A 25,125-nucleotide genomic window follows, 5' to 3' on the forward strand; every position below is an offset into this window, starting at 1 on the left:
CAATTCACTTTTGGGAATTTACCCAAAGAAAACAAAATCACCAATTCAAAAAAGATACATGCACCCCTATGTTTACTGCAGCATTAGTTACAAACCCAAGGTACAGAAGCAACCAAAATGTCCATTGATAGATGAACAGATAAAGAATATGTGGTACATACAATGAATATTACTCAGCCATAAAAAGGTATGAAATCTTGCCATTTATAATAATATGGATAGACCTACAAGGTATCATGCTAAGTGAGATAAGCCAGGCAGAGAAAGACAAATACCGTATGATTTCACTTATATGTGTAATCTAAAAGAAACAGCAAATGAACAAACCAGAAAGACACACAGATGCAGAGACTGGCTGGTTATCATGCATGAGGTGGGAGGGCAGGGAAGAAAGTGAAATAGGTGAAGGGGATAAAAGAGGCATAAAATTCCAATTAAAAATTAGTCATAGGAATGGCGAAGTACAGCATAGAGAATATAGTCAATAATATTATAATATCTTGTAATATTGTAAGATGGTAACTACACTTATGGAGGTGAGCATTTAATGTAGATAACTTTCAAACCACTATATTAGATATGTGATACCAATATAATACTGTGTATCAACTATAGTTCAACAAAAAAATAAAATGTTTAAAAATGAATAGGTTTATGTATACTACACATCAGTAAAATTAATAATAAACTATGTACATTCAAGAAAGAATAGGTTTACCTCATAATAACAGATGGATGTGCCATAAAACATAGTATGCTAGGGTTTAGCAGGCACCGTAAGACATCAACTTACACAACCAATATTCACTTGGTCATGTATAAGAGAAATTCAACTTGCTTTTGAGCCAGTCAACCATTTCTCTGCACTTTGGCAAATCTTAAGTGCCAATGAGTAAATCAAAGAGCTCAAATCCATAAAAGGTCCATTTGGACCATTTGATTTTTACTAAACAGAATGATTCCATTTCTTATAACTCTCATGAAGAAATCTAAGCCAGCATTTTCAAATTAAGCATAAAAATCACATGAGATATTTGTTAAAGAGGCATAATCCAGGTCCTACCTCAATATTTTCTCTTTAGGCCTGGGATAGGGCCTGAGAACCTGCACTTTCAACTAATACCCCAAATGCTGCAGGAAGTTCATGCAACAGGTCTCGAGAAATACTGCTTAAACTCTCAGCTGGCACAGTTGTTAAATCAGAGTTTTTGATTATTGTCATAAATGCAGATAGGAGACTGATGGCTGGGATTTCCCAGTAAAGTTAAAGGGATTCAAACAAAATGCTCTTTATGTAGCAAAACTATTCAGAATTTAGGTTACAGGAAGCACTGACAGGATAGGCACATAAAGAAACAAAAGGAAGCCCCATTCCCTATTTCAAAGTCCTTCCAAGATGGCATTATGGAGGAAAATGATAAATTATGTGAATCAGACAAGGTCAGACAATCTCCACATTGTATTTTAGGTTTCATAGCAAGAAAAATCAAAAGGGTGACTCTCAGGATTGCAGCCATAGTCAGATTGGAAGCTGAAGACTAAGTACTATTATCATGCCCCCAAATAATGTGCATCACCTAATTTGCTAATACCTACAAACCTGCAGTCATCACTTATAAAACAAAGTGCCAATGTTACTGAAAATACTAAGGTTGCAATACTTTCTGAGCAAATTTTGAGTCTAAAACTGGAGTACCTGAGTACCAGCCAAGAGAAATATATGAGCACAAGAGATCTTGTACTAAGGGTACCAAACTTGCTTAAAGCTCTGCCTCTTATATGATCTTCAACACAGTAACACAATTATGCAAAGTAATAGAATTCTATTTGCTACACTGGCAGACAAAATATTTTTTTAAACTGTTTAAAGAGCTGGAGAGCAAAAGCAGATAAAAACAGAAGGGAATTAGATCCTTAGGAAATGAATACTAAATTGTATTTAAGGTTAAGTGTCATGATGTCTGTAACTTACTTTCAAACAGCTCAGCAAAAACTAGTACTACAACACACAGACAAGGCACATCTAGCAAAATATTAATTATAGAATCTAGGTGGTAGATATACAGATGATCGCTGTACTATTTTTCAACTGACTTGAAAATTCTCATAGTAAATGTTTTGGAGTTTTTTTTGTATTTTGTTTTGGTGGCGGGGAGATACTTACGAGCATTCCTCAAAGACTTTGACCCTTTCACAGCCCTCAGGAGGTTCTCTTTTGAACATGTAACTGTTGTTAGGTTTTGGTGAAGTTGCATACTTGGGCAAAGGAGAGTTGTTTCCATTCTCTGTAATAAATGGCACACTGAATCACTAAGAAATACCTCTACCCAGATACATAGTGATACTGTAGTAACTGTTCTCAGCCTCCCCCCAGACCATGGAGTACTTAATAGGAACAGTGTTTTATTCATCAGCATCACCCCAATGTCTAACACATTTCCTTGTAAAGAGGAGATAACAAATAAATACATAACTGAAGATTTTTTAATATTTTTGTCACTTACAATTACCACAGCCTAGTCCTGTATCAGTTAATCCATAGTGTTGAACACCGATCCCGCTCTCACTGTCTTATTTCTATTCTACACACAGCAAATGGATTCAAATGCCACTTCCAGTCTTGCCAGTACAAGTGACTGAAATGGTTCATCCCTGGCTGCTGACCATTCATGCTCAGCATGCCCTTCAGAGTTTCTCAATTTCTCAAGAGCTTCTGGATTTCACTGTTGCTGTGGTTACAATCTGCTCCAGGTAGTCAGAGACATAGGTGTGCTGTACACCAAAGACTTCCTTTTGCTTATGAACTACTCCATACCTAAGAGGTCTTTCTCTCTTCATTTTCTAAAACTTCCTTCAAAGTCTGGCTCAGAATTTTTGAAATCTTTCCAAATTAACCCTATCAAAGGGAACACTTCTTTACTCTGGAATTCCTGTTTGATGCTAATATCCTCAGTTTATACTTTATTAACTTAAAATTCTTGATATATTACCTAACTGTTCTTAATTTTCAGTCTGACTGTGTCAGCTAAGCTATAAATTCCTTGCTGGTAGTAGCACTGTGGCCTGTTTTCCTATAAAAGAAATACAGAGAACTTAACTAATCACCCAGTCTCCTAAAGTCAAACACAGCAGGAACATGAAATTTAAAGGAAGTAAAAGTAGAAAGTATGGAAAATCAAGGGGCAGATTTTAATAGCCACATTTTTTTTAAATTAAGGGGTAGGGTACATTCCAAACTGTTTGCATTACTATCCAGAAGCTGTTCTAAACTGTCTGCATTACTATCCCCTTTAATCCTCATAGTACGTGTGAGCAGTTACTGTACAGATGCCTAAAAGGAAACACATGGCCCACTCAAAGGATTTAATTCAGTGGGTGTCATATTTGTGTACATACTAGAATCACTTTCGAACAGCAAAAACTCCTGGTACCTGTGTCCTATCCCCAGGGGTTGTGATTTAACTGGTCAGGGGTGTTGGCCCGGAATAGCCATGTTGTATTCAACCAAGAAGGTGGCAAAAGGGTCCAAACAGTAACATTTTATAACTGACCATAGTTTGAATTGACTTCTTCAGAAAATCTTATGCCCTCTGTACTTGCTATAGTCTCAATAATTTAGGTGATTGGTAGTCATTACCAGCTGTAACATTCTAAGGTATTCAACACACTGCAAATAGGGTCTAAATTCTACAGCTCTAAACTGAGCTGAGCTGTAGAGTTTACAAATAAATATCTTATTACTGATCTCATGTATGTGCAGTTAGATAAGGATTAGGCTAACAAAATGTTGCCCTGATACAGACAGATGAAAGGTCATATTTGTTTTAAAAGTTAATTAGTAAAAGAATATTAGTAATTAATACTCAAACTGCTTATGCCTCTAAATTATTTTTTAAGTTGCATAAGTAGTTTAATACTACAAGCAGCTCCCCAACCTTTTACTCACCTTAATTCTTATTAGAAATATCACAAATATAGACCCTAAAAAACACTAACTTGAAGGTTTCACATTCAATTAAAAAGTAAGGCAATAAAAACATGACAACTAAGGTGACAGAGAACAAAGTGCTTCTCAGGACAAATATTCATCTCATTTATACCAAAAAGAGTATTTTTCACTAATTAAGAACTTGTATTAGCAAGTGCAAAAGAAGCAAAAAAAAGAAAGGTACAAACAAAAGCCCGTAAGCCCACCCAACCAGACCATCACCTGAGCACCAGAGTACAACATATTGTTTTGTACTCCAATGTTTTTAAATCTATGTTTTGAACACATCTCAAAGTAAGTACCTTAGTAGCCTTAAGTGTGTGTGTTCTGCTAGGAAGTGAACAAAACAGGTGGTGTTCACTTATCATCTGGTAGCAAATTCCTCCCGCAGCATACCTTTATCCCTGGGATCCACAAGCAAATCATCCGTGGTACAAGGGCTCTCTGCGCTACCCTCGTTGGAGATGGTGAGGAACGATGTGGGAGACGCAGACTGAGAGCGGCTGCTGTCGTTGCTTCCCCTGTCTGCCCCGCCGGGGGTCTGCGTGTCGATGCTACGGGTGCTGCTACTTCTCTGCACAAGGGGCGGAGGTGCACGATGGCCATCTGGAATATCTTGTGGCTGTTATAAAATTTTTTTTGTGTGTGTGTATTTATCGTTGATTTTGAAATTCACCCAGAAATGCACCCAATGTCATCCCTCCCCTGTTGTTCCAGAAGACTCAAGTCAGAAAGGCCCTGACAAGGCCCAATGAGAGAGTCTTTGTGTTGCCCCTTCAGGGACACTGACACCCGGTCTGACCTGACTCCCCCACTAGACGCTGAGCAGCAAAGACGCTGTGTTCCCTGGGCCTGGCATGCGACAGGTAGGTGATCAATTCCTGCTGAATGATGAATTGCACTGAACTGCTTATCATGTACTAAATATTACTTTTAAAATCATAAGGAACAGCCATGGTAGAAGAGGAGAAATCTCAGTGTAACACTAGGTTCCATATCAGAGGAAAAGATTATCCACTGTGTGAACTAGTGGTTCTTGATGGCAAAACCCTATTACCTTCACTCTCTGCCCACTTTCCCTGCAAGTTTTCCCAAAGAAACCTTCCCAAATGAGGGAAGGGTTAATTACAGTAGTGCTAATTATATGGGAGAGAATCAAAGAGAATATTCAGAGGAAAGCTTATGTGTCTCGCTTATCAGGGAAACCAGCTCCCTGTACACCTTTGGTTCATTTTCCGTCATTACATCAGGGTAAGCTTCCACCATCACACAATATGGAGGAGGAGAGGGAGAGGGTGTGGGGAGAATAGTTTCTGTAAGCTAAACCAACCTTTAATGTTAAGCATTAACAAAAAACTACTTCAAACTCCCCAATACCTCTTTCCCTGAAGAATGAAAGCCTAAATATACTCTGACATGGCTTTAAATATGAACAGGAAACATCCTCAATGCCTTACATATGAATCATTCCTAGGTACATTATAGTTAGTAAAACACACATTGTTATGTGCATTACAGGTTAGCAGAATTGCACTTCATGATGACATTGTCAACCATCAAACAGTAAGGAACTTCTGGTTAATGCTTAGAAAGTATTCAATGTTACATCCCTCCCTCCCCAACAGATTAGTAAGCTTAACTTTTGTTACATGGAATTATAGCAAATGAGAAATATATCACCTGCCTAGTGATTTTTAAATACAGATACACAAAAAATAGTTCCTGTTTAAGGACCCAAATTTAAGTCACATCATTTGTCTCTAGGAGATGTGAAGAAATGACAACTTTGCAGTCACTTGCCAAGGTAAAAGTTTTTCAAAAAGAGATAAATTTTCATTCTCTCTCAATGAGAAGGAAGAAATGTAATATGGTAAACAAAATTGTACATTTTTTAGTAATCAGAAGAGCTAGTGTGTAAGGATAATTTTAAGATTCACGATTACTTACTATAAGTTGTTCTTCCTTTTCCCCAGTCTCTTTAATTATTATTTCAATTTCCTGATTCAGTCCTTCCACACTATTGCGGAACCGGGAGCCTGTTGATTTGGTGATAGGAATCACTGGGATAAGTGCACTCTTTGGAACGGGAGCCTTAAAAAACAGTGGAGAGGGTAGTAAGAAGTTTAATATTTAAATGAAGTTTATGAGTCTCACAAAAAGTGTGAGTAATCAAACCTGCTCGTTGATACACATGAAATATAATTTAAAGCCAAAACCCCAGACAATCAGGAAGGAATTTCAGTTTATTCACATCTATGAGGAACTATAAAGGAACAGGAATAACTAGAAGAATATCAATTTCAGAAATTATTTTATGATCATAACAGAGTTATAATTCAGAACATAACTTTAAAGTCCTCTAGGGCCACAACTTATTTATATTCCAGGAATGAAAATAAAGAAAGTGATTTATCAAAAAAAAAAAGGAAAAACATTTTGGTTTGAAAAAAAAATCACTTCTAAAGTCCACATACAGCAGCAAGATTATAGAAATGAGAATCATTTCCCTGTGAAATGTAATTAATCATATTTTCATTGTAATGATTTTAATGTTTTTCTTTCCGTATTTTTTTTAATTTTGTTATCATTAATCTACAATTACATGAAGAACATTATGTTTACTAGGGTCCCCCCTTCACCAAGTTCCCCCCACAAACCCCATTACAATCACTGTCCATCAGCGGAGTAATATGCTGTAGAATCACTACTTGTCTTCTCTGTGTTGTACAGCCCTCCCCAAGCCCCCCCCACATTATACATGCTAATCGTAATACCCCTTTTCTTTTTCCCCACCCTTATCCCTCCCTGCCCTCCCATTCTCCCCAGTCCCTTTCCCTTTGGTAACTGTTAGTCCATTCTTGGGTTCTGTGATTCTGCTGCTGTTTTGTTCCTTCAGTTTTTCTTTATTCTTATATTCCACATTATGAGTGAAATCATTTGATACTTGTCTTTCTCCACTGGGCTTATTTCACTGAGCATAATACCCTCTAGCTCCATCCATGTTGTTGCAAATGGTAGGATTTGTTTTCTTCTTATGGCTGAATAATATTCCGTTGTGTTTATGTACCACATCTTTATCCATTCCCCTACTGATGGACACTTAGGTGGCTTCCATTTCTTGGCTATTGTAAATAGTGCTGTGATAAACATAGGGGTGCATCTGTCTTTTTCAAACTGGGCTGCTGCATTCTTAGGGTAAATTCCTAGGAGTGGAATTCCTGGGTCACATGGTATGTCTATTTCGAGCATTTTGAGGAACCTCCATACTGCTTTCCACAATGGTTGAACTAATTTACATTTCCACCAGCAGTGTAGGAGGGTTCCCCTTTCTCCACAACCTCGCCAACATCTGTTGTTGTTTGTCTTTTGGATGGTGCCAATCCTTACTGGTGTGAGGTGATATCTCATTGCGGTTTTAATTTGCACTTCTCTGATAACTAGTGATGTGGAACATCTTTTCATGTGTCTGTTGGCCATCTGAATTTCTTCTTTGGAGAAATTCTGTCTGGTCATCTCCTCTGCCCATTTTTTAATTGGATTATTTGTTTTTTGTTTGTTGAGGTACGTGAGCCTTTTATATATTTTGTATGTCAAGCCTTTATCAGATCTGTCATTTATGAATATATTCTCCCATACTGTAGGATACCTTTTTGTTCTATTGATGGTGTCCTTTGCTGTACAAGGAAGGTTTTCAGCTTGATGTAGTCCCACTTGCTCATTTTTGCTTTTGTTTTCCTTGCCTGGGGAGATATGTTCATGAAGAAGTTGCTCATGTTTATGTCCAAGAGATTTTTGCCTATGTTTTTTTCTAAGAGTTTTATGGTTTCATGACTTACATTCAGGTCTTTGATCCATTTTGAGTTTACTTTTGTATATGGGATTAGACAATGGTCCAGTTTCATTCTCCTACATGTAGTTTTGCCAGCACCATCTGTTGAAGAGACTGTCATTTCGCCATTGTATGTCCATGGCTCCTTTATTGTATATTAGTTGACATAAATGTTTGGGTTAATGTTTGGAGTCTCTATTCTGTTCCACTGGTTTGTGGGTCTGTTCTTGTGCCAGTATCGAATTGTCTTGATTACTATGGGTTTGTAGTAGAGCTTGAAGTTGGGGAGCGAGATCCCCCCCACTTTATTCTTCCTTCTCAGGATTGCTTTGGCTATTCGGAGTCTTTGGTGTTTCCATATGAATTGTTGAACTATTTGTTGCAGTTCATTGAAGAATGTTGTTAGTAATTTGATAGGGATTGCATCAAATCTGTATATTGCTTTGGGCGGGATGGCCATTTTGACGATATTAATTCTTCCTAGCCAAGAGCATGGGATGAGTTTCTATTTGTTAGTGTCCTCTTTAATTTCTCTTAAGAGTGTCTTGTAGTTTTCAGGGTATAGGCCTTTCACTTCCTTGGTTAGGTTTATTCCTAGGTATTTTATTCTTTTTGATGCAATTGTGAATGGAATTGTCTTCCTGATTTCTCTTTCTATTGGTTCATTGCTAGTGTATAGGAAAGCCACAGATTTCTGTGTGTTAATTTTGTATCCTGCAACTTTGCTGTATTCCGATATCAGTTCTAGTAGTTTTGGAGTGGAGTCTTAAGGGTTTTTTATGTACAATATCATGTCATCTGCAAATAGTGACAGTTTAACTTCTTCTTTACCAATCTGGATTCCTTGTATTTCTTTGTTTTGTCTGATTGCTGTGGCTAGGACCTAATGTTTTTTTTTTTTTCAGGAAAAAAGCGATATGATTCATTTTCTTCTTTTTCCAAAGCCTATCTCTAATTTTTTAAAAATAGATTTTGTTTCACTGACACAGTATTACTTTTGAAAAAAAATAAATGATAATTACTTGGTTCCCTGACAAAAATACTCAAAATAAAATATGGAACAAGAATTGCAGAGGCATCTGCCAAAGTTAATAGCAACTGCATGCCACATCATCATCTTGTATATCGTCCTGCTGCCCAGTAAAGAAATGTGATTAGCCCATCTTCCATTTTGGTAGGTTTTTTTAAAACAACCTCTATCAGGGGAAGTTGGGCAAGGAGACCAAGGTAACTGGATATCTGATCAATTATCTCTAGTTTCAATCAATAACCTTGTCAAGATAAGCTTGCATCTGATACAGAACTTCATGTTAAACCTGATTTTTCTTTTACTCCTGCTCACTTTTCTACTTAAAGTTTTAAATAAGCGTAACACAGCAACAATCCCTGTAACAGGCAAGCAAATGTAAGAAAAAAGCCAAGGGGAAGCTTCAAGCTGGAGTGTCAAGATAGCATTTCTCCACCACTTCATGATGCCGGGCCCATCCCACCTTCCACACGCTGTCTGTGAACACAGCACCTACCTGAGAGAGCGGTTTGGAAATGAAGGGGAGGATGTGTGGCACAGTGCCTGGTCTGTAATGGATAGATGCTTAGGAAATAGTTCCTATAATTTTTATTTTGTGTTCTCTTTATTATGAATTTTATTCTCAAAAGAATCCTCTCTTGTCTTTTCACATTTTTTTTCCAATTATCATTTATTTTCTTCTACATGTGGTGCCTTCTAATTTGTCCCTTTTAAATCCCTTTGTTCCCCAGTCTTCTCCCCATACCCTCAAGCTTCTTGTATTATTTACTTCTTTTTCACTTCCATCTCTTCTGTCCCCAATCCTAGTCTCAATATCCATTATCAAAGGAAAGAATATGAAAAATCTTTAGTTTAGTTATTCTGTAGATGTTTCATAGAGAAACTTTATATAATTTTTTTTCCCAAATATACATCTTTGAGCCATTCTCTACAGTGTCGATCTTTTGGGGCACCATTTCCAAAATTGTTTTTTGAGGAAAATCTTCACTACATCTATAAGCCTATTCTTTTGGTTTAGTTCATTTTCTCTGAACACTTGTCCTGGTTATGCCCTTGCAGCTTTCTAAGTGATAACAACACTATATCCAACTTGGCTGGTGACTAAACCACAATCAGCATCATAAATCAAGTACTGGTTTGAAAATAAAACTTGAACTCAGTGACACTCTATATTTATCAAAATTTAAATTTGATAAAATTTTGTGTCAGCTAAACTATAAGTTCCAAGTAATACAGAGTGGACTGTAAAGTAAGAATGATGAGATTTTTAAGACATGAATGGGAGAATTATTTTGCAAATTTACAAATAAAAAATTATGAGACTAAAAGTTGACCTACATGTCTTTAAAGGTGTAGCTCTCCTATTTCTTTTGCTTCCCTCTTTCCTCAAATAAAAACATAAATACTATGTTCAGAGGGAAAAAAAGTAACTAATTTCTCAACATTTTCTGTACTACCTAATGGAACAAAGCCTCATCTACCCCCAGATACTTCACAAAATTAATTGACAAAAGCAAAGCTAAAGAATGCTCCTCCCTTTATCTTTCAAAGCTTATCTGACCAAAAGCCAATATACACATATATAATACACACACATACACACAATTTTGTTTCACACAGAAAAAATGAACGATTGTTCTCCCCAAATATCAAGAGTAATAATACTTGTGTAGAAGCATTAAAAGCAACATTTTTTTCTTTTAGATTAGTTTTCTACAATCAACCTAAGTGGAAAAACTATGTCCTTTTCATCTCCGTATTACCACTGCCTAATATAGAGAATCTAGAATAGACACAATTTTTTTGTATTCAACAAGGCTGGTGTTATGGACTGAATATCTCTGTCTCCCTAAAATTCCTATGTTGAACCCCTAACATGCAATGTGCTTCTATTTGGAGATAAGAGCAATCAGTAAGGAATCAAGGTTAAATGAGGTCATAAGAATGGGGCCCTGATCCAATATGATTAGTGTCCTTGTAAGAAGAGACACCAGAGCCTCCCTCGCTCGCATGCACTCTCCCCATTTGCATGCACCGAGGAAAGACCAGCTGGACACAGCGTGAGAAGGCAACAATCCACAGCCCCAGAGGAGCTCTTACCAGACACTAAGCCTGCTGGCAACCTTGACCTTGGACTTCCAGTCTCTAGAATTATGGGAAAATTAATTTCTGATGTTTAAGCCTCTCAGCTTATGGTATTTTGTTTTGGTAGCCCAAGCTAATATACTCACTTTTAGCTTTATTTTTCATTTTCGCAGTTTTCAGCAGTCTGAAGAGACTACTTAAATATAGTGCTGAGATACAGTGATTCAGAGAAAACTTGAATATGGCCATAAAAACTTTACTCTGAGAAACTACTTTTAACTGGCATTGTTTCCTTTATTGTAAAAGTATTAAGTATTCACTGAAGAAAAATAAATGGAATTCAACCATCCAGAGATAATAATTGTTACTAATTTGAACAATTTCCTTCTATCTAGCCCTTTTTCCTTTCTCTATACTTTTAACCAAAAAAACCCTGTAACTTGCATACTATAAATTATTTTAACCAAATACACTGTAACTTGTATGCTATAACTTAATTTACTTACTGTATCTCTAATATCTTTCTATACTTTAAAACTCTTACTAAATCATTTTTATAGCTGCATAGTATCTCACTGTGTAAGTGTATTAAGGAAGCAATGCTGTTATTGGACAAATAGTTCCCAATTTTTTGTTATTCAAAAAAGTGCTGTTAGGAACATCTCTTAGGTAAGTATTTGCTCACATACGTAAATATTTCCTTAGGATAAATTCCTGGGGCAGGAAGGCCTCCTGCTCAGAACATAGGAAAGATTTTCAGGATTTTGATTCATATTGTCAAACAGCAAAATATTTTTACTGCTTACAGTATCTGTATCTGTGTTCACTGCAGCATATTATTTACAAAAGCCAAAACATGGAAACAAACTAAGTGTCTGTTAATGAATGAATGGATAAAGAAAACGCTGTGTATACATACACAATGAAATATTATCCAGTCACATAAAAGGAAATCAAGCCTTTCATGACAACACTGATGGACCTGGAGGGCATTATGCTCAGTGAAATAAGTCAGACAGAGGAAGACAAATACTTAAATGTGGAATGTAAAAAGAAACCGAACTCACAGGAACAGGATACATGGTTGCCAAAGGCAGGTGCTTTGGAGAAATAGGTGAAGATGGTCAAAGAATACAAACTTCCAATTATAACAGGAATACATTCTGGGGATATTATGTTTGGCATGGTGACTACAGTTAACAACATTGTATTGTATACTTGGAAACTGCTGAGAGAGTAGACCTAAAATACCTCACAAGAAAAAAAGGTAACTGTGAAGTGATGGATATTTTGACTAATCTTATTGTGGTAATGATTTCACACTATACATGTTTGTCAGATTATCATGCTGTACATCTTAAATACACAATGTTATGTCAATTATATCTCTACATAGCTAGAAGAAAGAAAAATGATATATTAGACTTCTTTTAAAAAAATCTTTCAGTCTGTGAGAAACACAAGAGAATAAAAGACAAATTCAGACTGAGAGAAAATATTTGTAACTCACATAGCTAACAAAGGACTGTATACAGAATAGAGATGTCTCAAAACTCAGTAAGAAAATAGCCCACTTTAAAAATGGATGGAAGACTTGAACGTAATTTCATCTATATATACACGGCAAATAACTGTATGAAAAGATGTTGACTAGGTTAATGCAAATTAATGTCAAGATGCAATAAACATCTATTAGAATAGCTTAAATAAAAAACACTGCCAATACCAAGTGTTGGTGAGGAAACTGAGCAAATGGGATTCTCATACACCACTGGTGGGAATACAGCACAGTACATTCTGGAAAAGTTTTACAGTTTTTCATTAAGTCCAACATACAACTATCATATGAACAGGCAATCCCATTCCTAGGTATTTACCTTAGAAAAATGAAAATATATGTTTATAAAAAAATCTGTAAAGGAATGATCATAGAAGTTCTTTTTTTCATAATCTCCAAAAACTGGAAACCCAAATGTCCTTTAACCAAACTTCAATACAAACTGATCAACTGTGGTAAATCCATGTAATGGAATACTCAGCAATAAAAAGGAACAAACTCTTTATACACACAACTTGGATGAATCACAAAAGCACTACTATTGAGTGAAAAGACAGTCTCAAAAGATAACATACTACATTATTCCACTTAAATGACATTCTCAAAAAGACTAGGGTGATGGAGAACAAATTGGTGTTATAAGACGTTATGAATGGGGAGGGTGTAACATAATAGGGTAACAACAGGAAATTTTGGAGGTGGTGGAATTGTTACCACACAATATCCTGTGTCACAGTATCCTAACTGTGGTAGATGCTTACATGCATCTACACATGTATTAAGATGCATATAACTGTATGCCAACTAAAAAAAAAATGGCAATTTTACTATATGATAATTGAAAAGCAAAAGGAAAAGTTACTGGCCAACAGGATCATTTTGGATCAAGGTTTTGTCTGCCTAATACTGTTTCCTTTTTCCTTAGGTCCTGGGAGAGAGACAGTTATATGCTGAAATAGATAAAAGGTGGGAAGAAAAAATTTTTAAAAGCAGTCCACAAATGACTTAGGTACCCCTCCAATATTAGGTATATCCATTATAGATGAGACTGCATCAATCAGCCCAGTCAGCTGTCTATCATTCAGGTATCCTATTCTTTGATTCCTCCATCTTACTACTATAAAGCCAGTTACCTCCCTCACATCCCAATCAGCACTGGCTCATCTTGTGAGAACTGGTGATCAGATGGGACAAGAGAAGGAGGGCAAACAGCAAAGGCCACTACTCTATTCCATTCTTCTCCTAATAACCTATATTCTCCACCTTCTGCCCTTGTCTCATTGCCAAGTCCATACTTTAGTGAAGTAATGACCAAGAGAGTCACTGTAACTGGTTATTTTTCATCAGTCTTTTACATCCCGAAGAGCTGTCACTAACATCTTGAAGGAAACTTTTTCACCTATTCTCACCATCTTGTTTCCTTTGTAACAGAAATAAAATCCCAATGTATGGAGGTGGCGCGGAAGATGGCGGCGTGAGTAGAGCAGCGGAAATCTCCTCCCAAAACAACATATATCTATGAAAATATAACAAAGACAACCCTTCCTAGAATAAAGACCAGAGGACACAGGACAATATCCAGACCACATCCACACCTGAGAGAACCCAGCGCCTCGCGAAGGGGGTAAGATACAAGCCCCGGCCCCGCGGGAGCCGAGCGCCCCTCCCCCCAGCTCCCGGCGGGAGAAGAGCAGGCAGAGCGGGAGGGAGACGGAGCCCAGGACTGCCGAACACCCAGCCCCAGCCATCCGGGCCAGAGTGTAGGGCCCTCGATACTGGGAAAACAGGGCAGCAAGAACAGTGAGCAGGCACTGGAGGCTGGGCGACAGAGGACATAAGAAAAGCGCGCGACCATTTTTTTTTTTTTGCTTTTTTGCTGCTTTGTTTTGGCGAGCGCTGTTTGGAAGTCTTAAAGGGACAGGGACCCCAATATTAGGGAAACAGGGCAGAAAGACCGGTGAGCAGAGGCCTGAGGCTGGCACCGGAGAATAAAGAAAAACGAACGACCACCTTTTTTTTTTTTTTAAATAAAAATTTTTTTTTTTAATTAAAAAAATTTTTTTTCTTGTTTTTTTTTGTGGTCGTTGTTTTGTTTTGGCGGGTGCTTTTTGGAAGTCTTAAAGGGGCAGGGCGGGCCACTTAATTCAGAGGTAGGGAATCCGGGACCTCTGGGCACCCTAACCCCTGGGCTGCAGGGAGCAGGGAGGCCCCTTACGGAGATAAATAGCCTCCCAGCAGCTCCTGCTCCAACGCGACTCCACCATTTTGGAGTAGCTGCCCGAGCCAGGCCACGCCCACAGCAACAGCGGAGATTAACTCCATAGCAGCCGGGCAGGAAGCAGAAACCCTGTCTGCGCGCAGCTGCGCAGCACAAGCCACTAGAGGCCGCTGTTCTCCCAGGAGAGGAGGGCCACAAACCAACAAGAAAGGAAGTCCTTCCAGCCGTCACTCGTCCCAGCTCTGCAGACTATTCCTATCACCATGAAAAGGCAAAGCTACAGGCAGACAAAGATCACAGAGACAACACCAGAGAAGGAGACAGACCTAACCAGTCTTCCTGACAAAGAATTCAAAATAAGAATCATAAACATGCTGACAGAGATGCAGAGAAATACGCAAGAAAAATGGGATGAAGTCCGGAAAGAGATCACAGATGCCAGAAAGGAGATCGCAGAAATGAAACAAACTCTGGAAGGGTTTATAAGCAGAATGGATAGAATGCAAGAGGCCATTGATGGACTTGAAATCAGAGAACAGGAACGCATGGAAGCTGACATAGAGAGAGACAAAAGGATCTCCAGGAATGAAACAATATTAAGAGAACTGTGTGACCAATCCAAAAGGAGCAATATCCGTATTATAGGGGTTCCAGAAGAAGAAGAGAGAGGCAAAGAGATGGAAAGTATCTTAGAAGAAATAATTGCTGAAAACTTCCCCACACTGGGGGAGGAAGTAATCAAACAGACCACGGAAATACACAGAACCCCCAACAGAAAGGATCCAAGAAGGGCAACACCAAGACACATAATAATTAAAATGGCAAAGATCAAGGACAAGGAAAGAGTGTTAAAGGCAGCTAGAGAGAAAAAGGTCACCTATAAAGGAAAACCCATCAGGCTAACGTCAGATTTCTCAACAGAAACCCTACAGGCCAGAAGAGAATGGCATGATATATTTAATACAATGAAACAGAAGGGCCTTGAACCAAGGATACTGTATCCAGCACGACTATCATTCAAATATGACGGTGGGATTAAACAATTCCCAGACAAACAAAAGCTGAGGGAATTTGCTTTCCACAAACCACCTCTACAGAACATCTTACAGGGACTGCTCTAGATGGGAGCACTCCTAGAAGGAGCACAGCACAAAACACCCAACATATGAAGAATCGAGGAGGAGGAACAAGAAGGGAGAGAAGAAAAGAATCTCCAGACAGTGTATATAACAGCTCAATAAGCGAGCTAAGTTAGGCAGTAAGATACTAAAGAGGCTAACCTTGAACCTTTGGTAACCACGAATTTAAAGCCTGCAATGGCAATAAGTACATATCTTTCAATAGTCACCCTAAATGTTAATGGGTTGAATGCACCAATCAAAAGACACAGAGTAACAGAATGGATAAAAAAGCAAGACCCATCTATATGCTGCTTACAAGAAACTCACCTCAAACCCAAAGACATGTACAGACTAAAAGTCAAGGGATGGAAAAACATATTTCAAGCAAACAACAGTGAGAAGAAAGCAGGGGTTGCAGTACTAATATCAGACAAAATAGACTTCAAAACAAAGAAAGTAACAAGAGATAAAGAAGGACACTACATAATGATAAAGGGCTCAGTCAAACAAGAGGATATAACCATTCTAAATATATATGCACCCAACACAGGAGCACCAGCATATGTGAAACAAATACTAACAGAACTAAAGGGGGATATAGACTGCAATGCATTCATTCTAGGAGACTTCAACACACCACTCACCCCAAAGGATAGATCCACTGGGCAGAAAATAAGTAAGGACACGGAAGCACTGAACAACACAGTAGAGCAGATGGACCTAATAGACATCTATAGAACTCTACATCCAAAAGCAGCGGGATATACATTCTTCTCAAGTGCACATGGAACATTCTCCAGAATAGACCACATACTAGGCCACAAAAAGAGCCTCAGAAAATTCCAAAAGATTGAAATCCTACCAACCAACTTTTCAGACCACAAAGGCATAAAACTAGAAATAAACTGTACAAAGAAAGCAAAGAGGCTCACGAACACATGGAGGCTTAACAACATGCTCCTAAATAATCAATGGATCAATGACCAAATCAAAATGGATATCCAGCAATATATGGAAACAAATGACAACAACAACACTAAGCCCCAACTTCTGTGGGACACAGCAAAAGCAGTCTTAAGAGGAAAGTATATAGCAATCCAAGCATATTTAAAAAAGGAAGAGCAATCCCAAATGAATGGTCTAATGTCACAATTATCGAAATTGGAAAAAGAAGAACAGATGAGGCCTAAGGTCAGCAGAAGGAGGGACATAATAAAGATCAGAGAAGAAATAAATAAAATTGAGAAGAATAAAACAATAGCAAAAATCAATGAAACCAAGAGCTGGTTCTTCGAGAAAATAAACAAAATAGATAAGCCTCTAGCCAGACTTATTAAGAAGAAAAGAGAGTCAACACAAATCAACAGTATCAGAAACGAGAAAGGAAAAATCACGACGGACCCCACGGAAATGCAAAGAATTATTGGAGAATACTATGAAAACCTATATGCTAACAAGCTGGGAAACCTAGGAGAAATGGACAACTTCCTAGAAAAATATAACCTTCCAAGATTGACCCAGGAAGAAACAGAAAATCTAAACAGACCAATTACCAGCAATGAAATTGAAGAGGTAATCAAAAAACTACCAAAGAACAAAACCCCCGGGCCAGATGGATTTACCTCGGAATTTTATCAGACATACAGGGAAGACATAATACCCATTCTCCTTAAAGTTTTCCAAGAAATAGAAGAGGAGGGGATACTCCCAAACTCATTCTATGAAGCTAACATCACCCTAATACCAAAACCAGGCAAAGACCCCACCAAAAAAGAAAACTACAGACCAATATCCCTGATGAACGTAGATGCAAAAATACTCAACAAAATATTAGCAAACCGAATTCAAAAATACATCAAAAGGATCATACACCATGACCAAGTGGGATTCATTCCAGGGATGCAAGGATGGTACAACATTCGAAAGTCCATCAACATCATCCACCACATCAACAAAAAGAAAGACAAAAACCACATGATCATCTCAATAGATGCTGAAAAAGCATTTGACAAAGTTCAACATCCATTCATGTTAAAAACTCTCAGCAAAATGGGAATAGAGGGCAAGTACCTCAACATAATAAAGGCCATCTATGATAAACCCACAGCCAACATTATATTGAACAGCGAGAAGCTGAAAGCATTTCCTCTGAGATCGGGAACTAGACAGGGATGCCCACTCTCTCCACTGTTATTTAACATAGTACTGGAGGTCCTAGCCACGGCAATCAGACAAAATAAAGAAATACAAGGAATCCAGATTGGTAAAGAAGAAGTTAAACTGTCACTATTTGCAGATGACATGATACTGTACATAAAAAACCCTAAAGACTCCACCCCAAAACTACTAGAACTGATATCGGAATACAGCAAAGTTGCAGGATACAAAATCAACACACAGAAATCTGTGGCTTTCCTATATACTAACAATGAACCAACAGAGAGAGAAATCAGGAAAACAACTCCATTCACAATTGCATCAAAAAAAATAAAATACCTAGGAATAAACCTAACCAAAGAAGTGAAAGACTTATACTCTGAAAACTACAAGTCACTCTTAAGAGAAATTAAAGGGGACACTAACAGATGGAAACTCATCCCATGCTCGTGGCTAGGAAGAATTAATATCGTTAAAATGGCCATCCTGCCCAAAGCAATATACAGATTTGATGCAATCCCTATGAAACTACCAGCAACATTCTTCAATGAACTGGAACAAATAATTCAAAAATTCATATGGAAACACCAAAGACCCCGAATAGCCAAAGCAATCCTGAGAAAGAAGAATAAAGTAGGGGGGATCTCACTCCCCAACTTCAAGCTCTACTATAAAGCCATAGTAATCAAGACAATTTGGTACTGGCACAAGAGCAGAGCCACAGACCAATGGAACAGACTAGAGAATCCAGACATTAACCCAGACATATATGGTCAATTAATATTTGATAAAGGAGCCATGGACATACAATGGCGAAATGACAGTCTCTTCAACAGGTGGTGCTGGCAAAACTGGACAGCTACATGTAGGAGAATGAAACTGGACCATTGTCTAACCCCATATACAAAAGTAAACTCAAAATGGATCAAAGACCTGAATGTAAGCCATGAAACCATTAAACTCCTGGAAGAAAACATAGGCGAAAACCTCTTAGACATAAACATGAGTGACCTCTTCTTGAACATATCTCCCCGGGCAAGGAAAACAACAGCAAAAATGAGTAAGTGGGACTATATTAAGCTGAAAAGCTTCTGTACAGCAAAAGACACCATCAATAGAACAAGAAGGATCCCTACAGTATGGGAGAATATATTTGAAAATGACACATCCGATAAAGGCTTGACGTCCAGAATATATAAGGAGCTCTCACGCCTCAACAAACAAAAAACAAATAACCCAATTAAAAAATGGGCAGAGGAACTGAACAGACAGTTCTCCAAAAAAGAAATACAGATGGCCAACAGACACATGAAAAGATGCTCCACATCGCTAATTATCAGAGAAATGCAAATTAAAACTACAATGAGGTATCACCTCACACCAGTAAGGATGGCTGCCATCCAAAAGACAAACAACAACAAATGTTGGCGAGGCTGTGGAGAAAGGGGAACCCTCCTACACTGCTGGTGGGAATGTAAGTTAGTTCAACCATTGTGGAAAGCAGTATGGAGGTACATTAAAATGCTCAAAACAGACTTACCATTTGACCCAGGAATTCCACTCCTAGGAATTTACCCTAAGAATGCAGCAATCAAGTTTGAGAAAGACAGATGCACCCCTATGTTTATTGCAGCACTATTTACAATAGCCAAGAATTGGAAGCAACCTAAATGTCCATCAATAGATGAATGGATAAAGAAGATGTGGTACATATACACAATGGAATACTACTCAGCTATAAGAAAAGGGCAAATCCAATCATTTGCAGCAACATGGATGGAGCTGGAGGGTATTATGCTCAGTGAAACAAGCCAAGCGGAGAAAGAGAAATACCAAATGATTTCACTTATCTGTGGAATATAAGAACAAAGGAAAAACTGAAGGAACAAAACAGCAGCAGAATCACAGAACTCAAGAATGGACTAACAGGTACCAAAGGTAAAGGGACTGGGGAGGATGGGTGGGTAGGGAGGGATAAGGGGGGGAGAAGTAGGGGGGTATTAAGATTAACATGCATGGGGGGGTAGGAGAAAAGGGAGGGCTGTACAACACAGAGAAGGCAAGTAGTGATTCTACAACATTTTGCTATGCTGATGGACAGTGACTATAAAGGGGTTTATAGGGGAGACCTGGTATAGGGGAGAGCCTAGTAAACATAATATTCGTCATGTAAGTGTAGATTAGTGATAGCAAAAAAAAAAAAAAAAAGGGCAGTTCCTGTGTGGTAACCTCCAACGAGTTCTACACAAGGGTATAAAGGGCATATAAAAGTGTAGGCAAAGGGTCTGTTTGTGTTTATACAGAGGATCAAAGCCTAATTGGGCTACCCCGAAAATGAACTAAGATACGATATGAAAAAGAACTTCCAACATCTGCACCCTCTGGAAGACTCATGCCAGAAGATGATCATCAAAAAACCCCAACAAAGATCCACGCACTGCTACAGCTGTAGATGCACTCATCCCACCAGTTCCTGGACCTGCCATGGGAATGAGGAAGGAGATATCTAAGCTGGCCTGTGCATACAGTAAAACAACAAAATTGGACTGGATCTATACTGTTGGAACTCAACCAAGAATTTGGAGAAGTGCAAATTGTAGCGCTCCAAAGTCTTACAACTACAAACTATTTATTGTTAAAAGAACATATGGCATGTGAACAGTCCCCAGGAATGGGTTGTTTTAATTTGTCTGATTTCTCTCAGACTGTTCAAGTTCATTTGGACAATATCCACCATATCATAGATAAGTTTTCACAAATGCCTAAGGTGCCTAACTGGTTTTCTTGGTTTCACTGCAGATGGCTGGTAATTACAGATATGCTTTGGTTATGTAACTATACTCCTATTATGTTAATGTGTGTGTGCAATTTAAGTAGTAGCTTAAAACCTATACATGCTGAAGTTACTCTACAAGAAGATATATCAAAGAAATAATCAATCTTCCCATGTTTTCTTCCGCCTGCTACTTCTATAGCTTTTCTTCTTCCTTCCTAATTACAACCCTTAAATAGAATTCGTGCCTCATATCAAATTTACCGAGTATCATAATTCTTCCAAGTGGTAAAGATACCTCAAGACAAATGCTGGGCATAGAAGCCACAGGGCACAAATATGCAAAGAAGTAAAAAGCTAACTTTTTCAAACAATAAGGCTTCTCTCTCACTTACCAACTTCACATTTCCCTGTATGGCCCCGGAAGATGACTGGTTAGCCAGAGACGGGTAAGATTCCTCAAGGGAGGAACAACCTAAGACAGGCACAGTCGCAGGGGGGCCATCAGGTGAGAAATTGGGGATCAACAGAGGTGAGGCTTAGAACCTCACCCCCCCGTTCTGAGAGAAATCTTCTGCATACGTGGATGTTTTATTGCCCTGGTCTAGCTTGGATTAACACATAGTCTACAGGCACACACCTGATCATCTACATGTGCTCTCTTACAACACTAAACTATGTTTTCTACCTTTATCTTGTATCTACCTACCACTTCAGCATTTTATTAAAAATAATAATAATAAAGAGAGAAATGTGGTATCCACATATAAATCAAGTATAAAAACCAAATGAGTATTCATATTTGAACTGACTGTTTATAGTTCATAATGCATGAGCAAAACCGAAAGTTTCTGTGATGACTGCCCTTGTACTGTTCACTATGTAACTTATTCATTATGTAAGAATTTGTTCTCCATGTAAAAACTTGTTTGTTATGCCTCAGAAGATTGGAGACTGACAAAAATTAGGCTTGGGGTGGAATAATGATTGTGCATTGAGCATTGACTCCCCTATACAGAATTTTATTGTCGTTAACAACCATTTGATCAATAAATATGAGAGATGCCCTCACAAAAAAAAAAAAAAAAAAAAAAAAAAAAAAAGGACAGACTTCCAATGGTAAAATAAATTAGTAACCGGGATGTAATGTATAGCATAAGGAATATAGTCAAGATATTGTAACAGCCTGGTAGGGTGATAGCTGGAACCTAGAATTATGTATATAAATGTTCTACCACTGTGTTGTACACTTGAAACTCATGTAATGTAATACTGTGTGTCAACTACCCTTCAATAAAAAATAATTATTAAATAATAAAAAAAAAAAAAAAAAAAAAAAAAAAATCCCAATGTATAACCTAACAAAGACTTTTAAAGCACTCAAATTAGGTATGTATTTGCTTCAGGGATAAGACTATGGTAGAGTGAAGCTAAGATTTTATGTTGGTTCATGATGGGTAAAGAAAGGAAAGAAACCTTTCTCGAGGAAACAGCAATAAAAAATACAGTGAGGTGACAGGAAACTCATTCAGATGAAAGCAGCGAGGAGTTAAAAGAAACCTACAGCTCAGTAGTCTAAAGCAGAGAGCATATCAGAACATTTCTGTCATGCACTCATCCTACCCATGCCTGGACTCTTCCTGTGACCCAAAGTAATGAGCTGACAGGGAACTGGTGAAGACTAAGAAAGATCTTAGGAGTTATTAAGTGTATCTACTACAAATATAATTTTTTTTTTCTGAGTGGAAGGTACTCAATTCTAAACAATTTTCTCTTCTAAATGTCATAAAACAACGTAAGTTTGCCCTGGATGCCATTTTCAGTCTTTCAGGTATACATTTAGTTTATAACTATTAAGTTACAGAAACAACTTAAGAAGGAGACTAAAAGGGGAAGATAATCTGTCAAGGTTTTTGCAAAATGTGACCTACATGGATTTTAGAACAGTGAATATCTATTAGTGAGCTTACTTAAAAACAGAGAGTTTGAGTTGTCTGGCTGTCATGTTGAGAAATGCACATACACAGAAGCCCGTCAGTGGAATAACTAACTGTATATTTGGTTACTGCGTTTCAGAATAGCTAATGAAGTCATACCCTACACATCTGGTAAGAAGTCTTCCTCAAATATAATCTAAATAGCAGCAAGTATTTATCAATAGTTTAGTATATTTAAAGCAAAGGAAAGAAAGGAAGGAAAAGAAAATGGCCACTTCCCTAAAGGCAAAACACTATTTTAGGTAAATGAAGCAAATGTTCAACTGTAACTAGCAAAGTTATATGACTGTAAGTAAAATAATCCACCCAAGCTGCCTGGGAAAGATCTTCTTTATTAAACATACTGTTATTGTTTCAGAAATAGAAAGTAACAGGCCTCTGACTTCACTCCTTATATATACTATATACTAATACAACTAAAAATAAAAATGATTATACTTAAACTTTTATGCTTCATTTCAAGGGCTGTGAAGGAATTTTATGTGCATGTGTATAATTTATTTTCCCCATATCTACACAGGTTTGTGTAATAAAAGTTGTATTTCTAAATATAAATCAAAATATACAAATATAAGTAGGTTATCATATTAACTGAGAGGTCATCTTTAGACAGCTCTAACAAGGTAAGTTTTTCACTGTGCTAAGGTAAAATCTCTTGAGATCTGTCCTTTTGAAACATCAAAAACAAGGATCTCCTATTTTCTCAGCTTTTGATTCTTTCTCTTCAAATCAGAATGTTTTCCAGCCAATTAAGATTTTTAATTAGTTGAATAACCATTTTAAAGTTGTATTTTTCCTTTTACGTTCTCTCTATATATACCTTATAACTTAAAGATCAAATTCTACACACAAACTTCAAGTTAGCCAATAAAGAACAGCAAGAGAAGATTTGGCCAACACAGACTCTTCTAAGATCAATCTACAATATAACTTAAATACCTGTTTCAAAGTGTGGGGATAAGACTCGGTAAAGATGGGAAAAATACCCTCTGAAGCAGTAGCTGAGTAGTGAAAAGAAATAGGTAAATTTTCAAAGGAAGGAAAAAATGTGCCTTGATAGGCAAGCAGGATGGAAAAAGGTCTGTTCAGCAATTCAATAGAGATCTACAAAAGAAATAGGAGTTAGAATATAACAGGATCCTAATATAACAAAAGGAGGTGAAAACATATTTAGATGGTTAAAAAAATAAACCCAACATTAGAAAGCACTGGAAAAAAGCTTTCCTATCTAAGGGCTTTTGATTTAGGGCCTCCACGTAACCTTGGTTCCTCCTCTCTTGTCACCATTCCTCTACTTCTGGTCTCCAGCAATCACTGTCCTCACATGTGGTATCCACCTTAGCTCTTTTAAGCTGCAGCTATACTCTGTAATAAAGGTCATAGCAGAAGTACCTACTCTTTTGATTTCTAAGAGCAAAGTCTTAAAAAATAGCAATCATGTCCTGGACTGGCATACAAAGACCCCAATGCAGAGCTGCAATTTTCACATTAGAAGTTCAATGTCCCTCTCATTCCTCAGATGAAAAGGTTTTTTTCCCTTTTCTACCTCACTATCCCTTTGCTTTCAAACCCTCCTTGACTACTACAAAAATATAGTGTCCCCAGACCAGATGAAGAATTAAGAAAATCCTATAGAAAGGCTTTCTTGCTTGAGGCCACAACAAATGGCCAGACAACACCTGCACAATTTTTAAGTTCTCACCTCTAAATTAGCTTATGGGGCTGGGAAGATGTTCTCCCAGAACATCTCCCACTCTTCCATTACTAACATCTGGTAATCCTCAACCAAACAATTTTGATATGTAATGGTTATGTATGAGAATATTTCTTGAAATGCTGCTTAAAAATATGACATTTTAAGCATCTAAAGGCTTTGTCAATTGTGGAAACCACATGTAAAAGTAAGACTCTCTCCTAAGAAACCTGGCAGCATTTATTCTTCATAACAAATAATTCTAGGAAAAGAACCACTCAAAGAAGTATGTGAGAATTCTTTTCTAACTGTAATACATCCATTGTCAGCCCAAGAAAAAGATATTTTGTTAACTAGTGGTTGTAGACTATATCACTATCAGAAGGGTCTACTGTATCTTGATTATTCAGGAATACTAAAGGAATTTCCAACTGAAAATGTACATATTATGAAATCCAAATAAAAAACTTTAAAACTTGGAAAGCCAAGGGAAAAAAAGAAAAAAGAGCTCCCAATACATTCAAATTTCTTCATCAAATAATGGGAAATCTATCCTTAGAAAAGTCTATTAAATATAGGAAAAGCTTTAAGCACACAAAAACGGAACTGAATAAATGGCCAAAATCAGAAAAATGCTCTATACAATCTGAAACACTGAAAATGTTCCTGAAGCATTTGT

General features: G+C 37.5%; 1 protein-coding gene across 3 annotated transcripts in view; it reads right to left on the reverse strand.

Annotated features, from left to right (window-relative positions):
- Positions 1 to 25,125, reverse strand: part of FAM117B (family with sequence similarity 117 member B) — a 145,873-nt gene that overhangs the window by 31,456 nt on the left and 89,292 nt on the right. For 2 of the 3 annotated variants that reach the window (XM_057503683.1, XM_036928094.2), the window contains 3 exons: positions 5,936 to 6,079; positions 4,385 to 4,610; positions 2,165 to 2,285 (listed from right to left, as the gene is read on the reverse strand). In XM_057503683.1, coding sequence (XP_057359666.1) covers positions 2,165 to 2,285; positions 4,385 to 4,610; positions 5,936 to 6,079 — 491 coding nt within the window. The remainder of the gene's footprint in view (positions 1 to 2,164; positions 2,286 to 4,384; positions 4,611 to 5,935; positions 6,080 to 25,125) is intronic. The other variant, XM_036928096.2, reaches the window with a different exon arrangement.

The sequence above is a fragment of the Manis pentadactyla genome, chromosome 6 (genome assembly GCF_030020395.1).
Source record: "Manis pentadactyla isolate mManPen7 chromosome 6, mManPen7.hap1, whole genome shotgun sequence".
In the NCBI taxonomy this organism is placed as follows: domain Eukaryota; kingdom Metazoa; phylum Chordata; class Mammalia; order Pholidota; family Manidae; genus Manis; species Manis pentadactyla.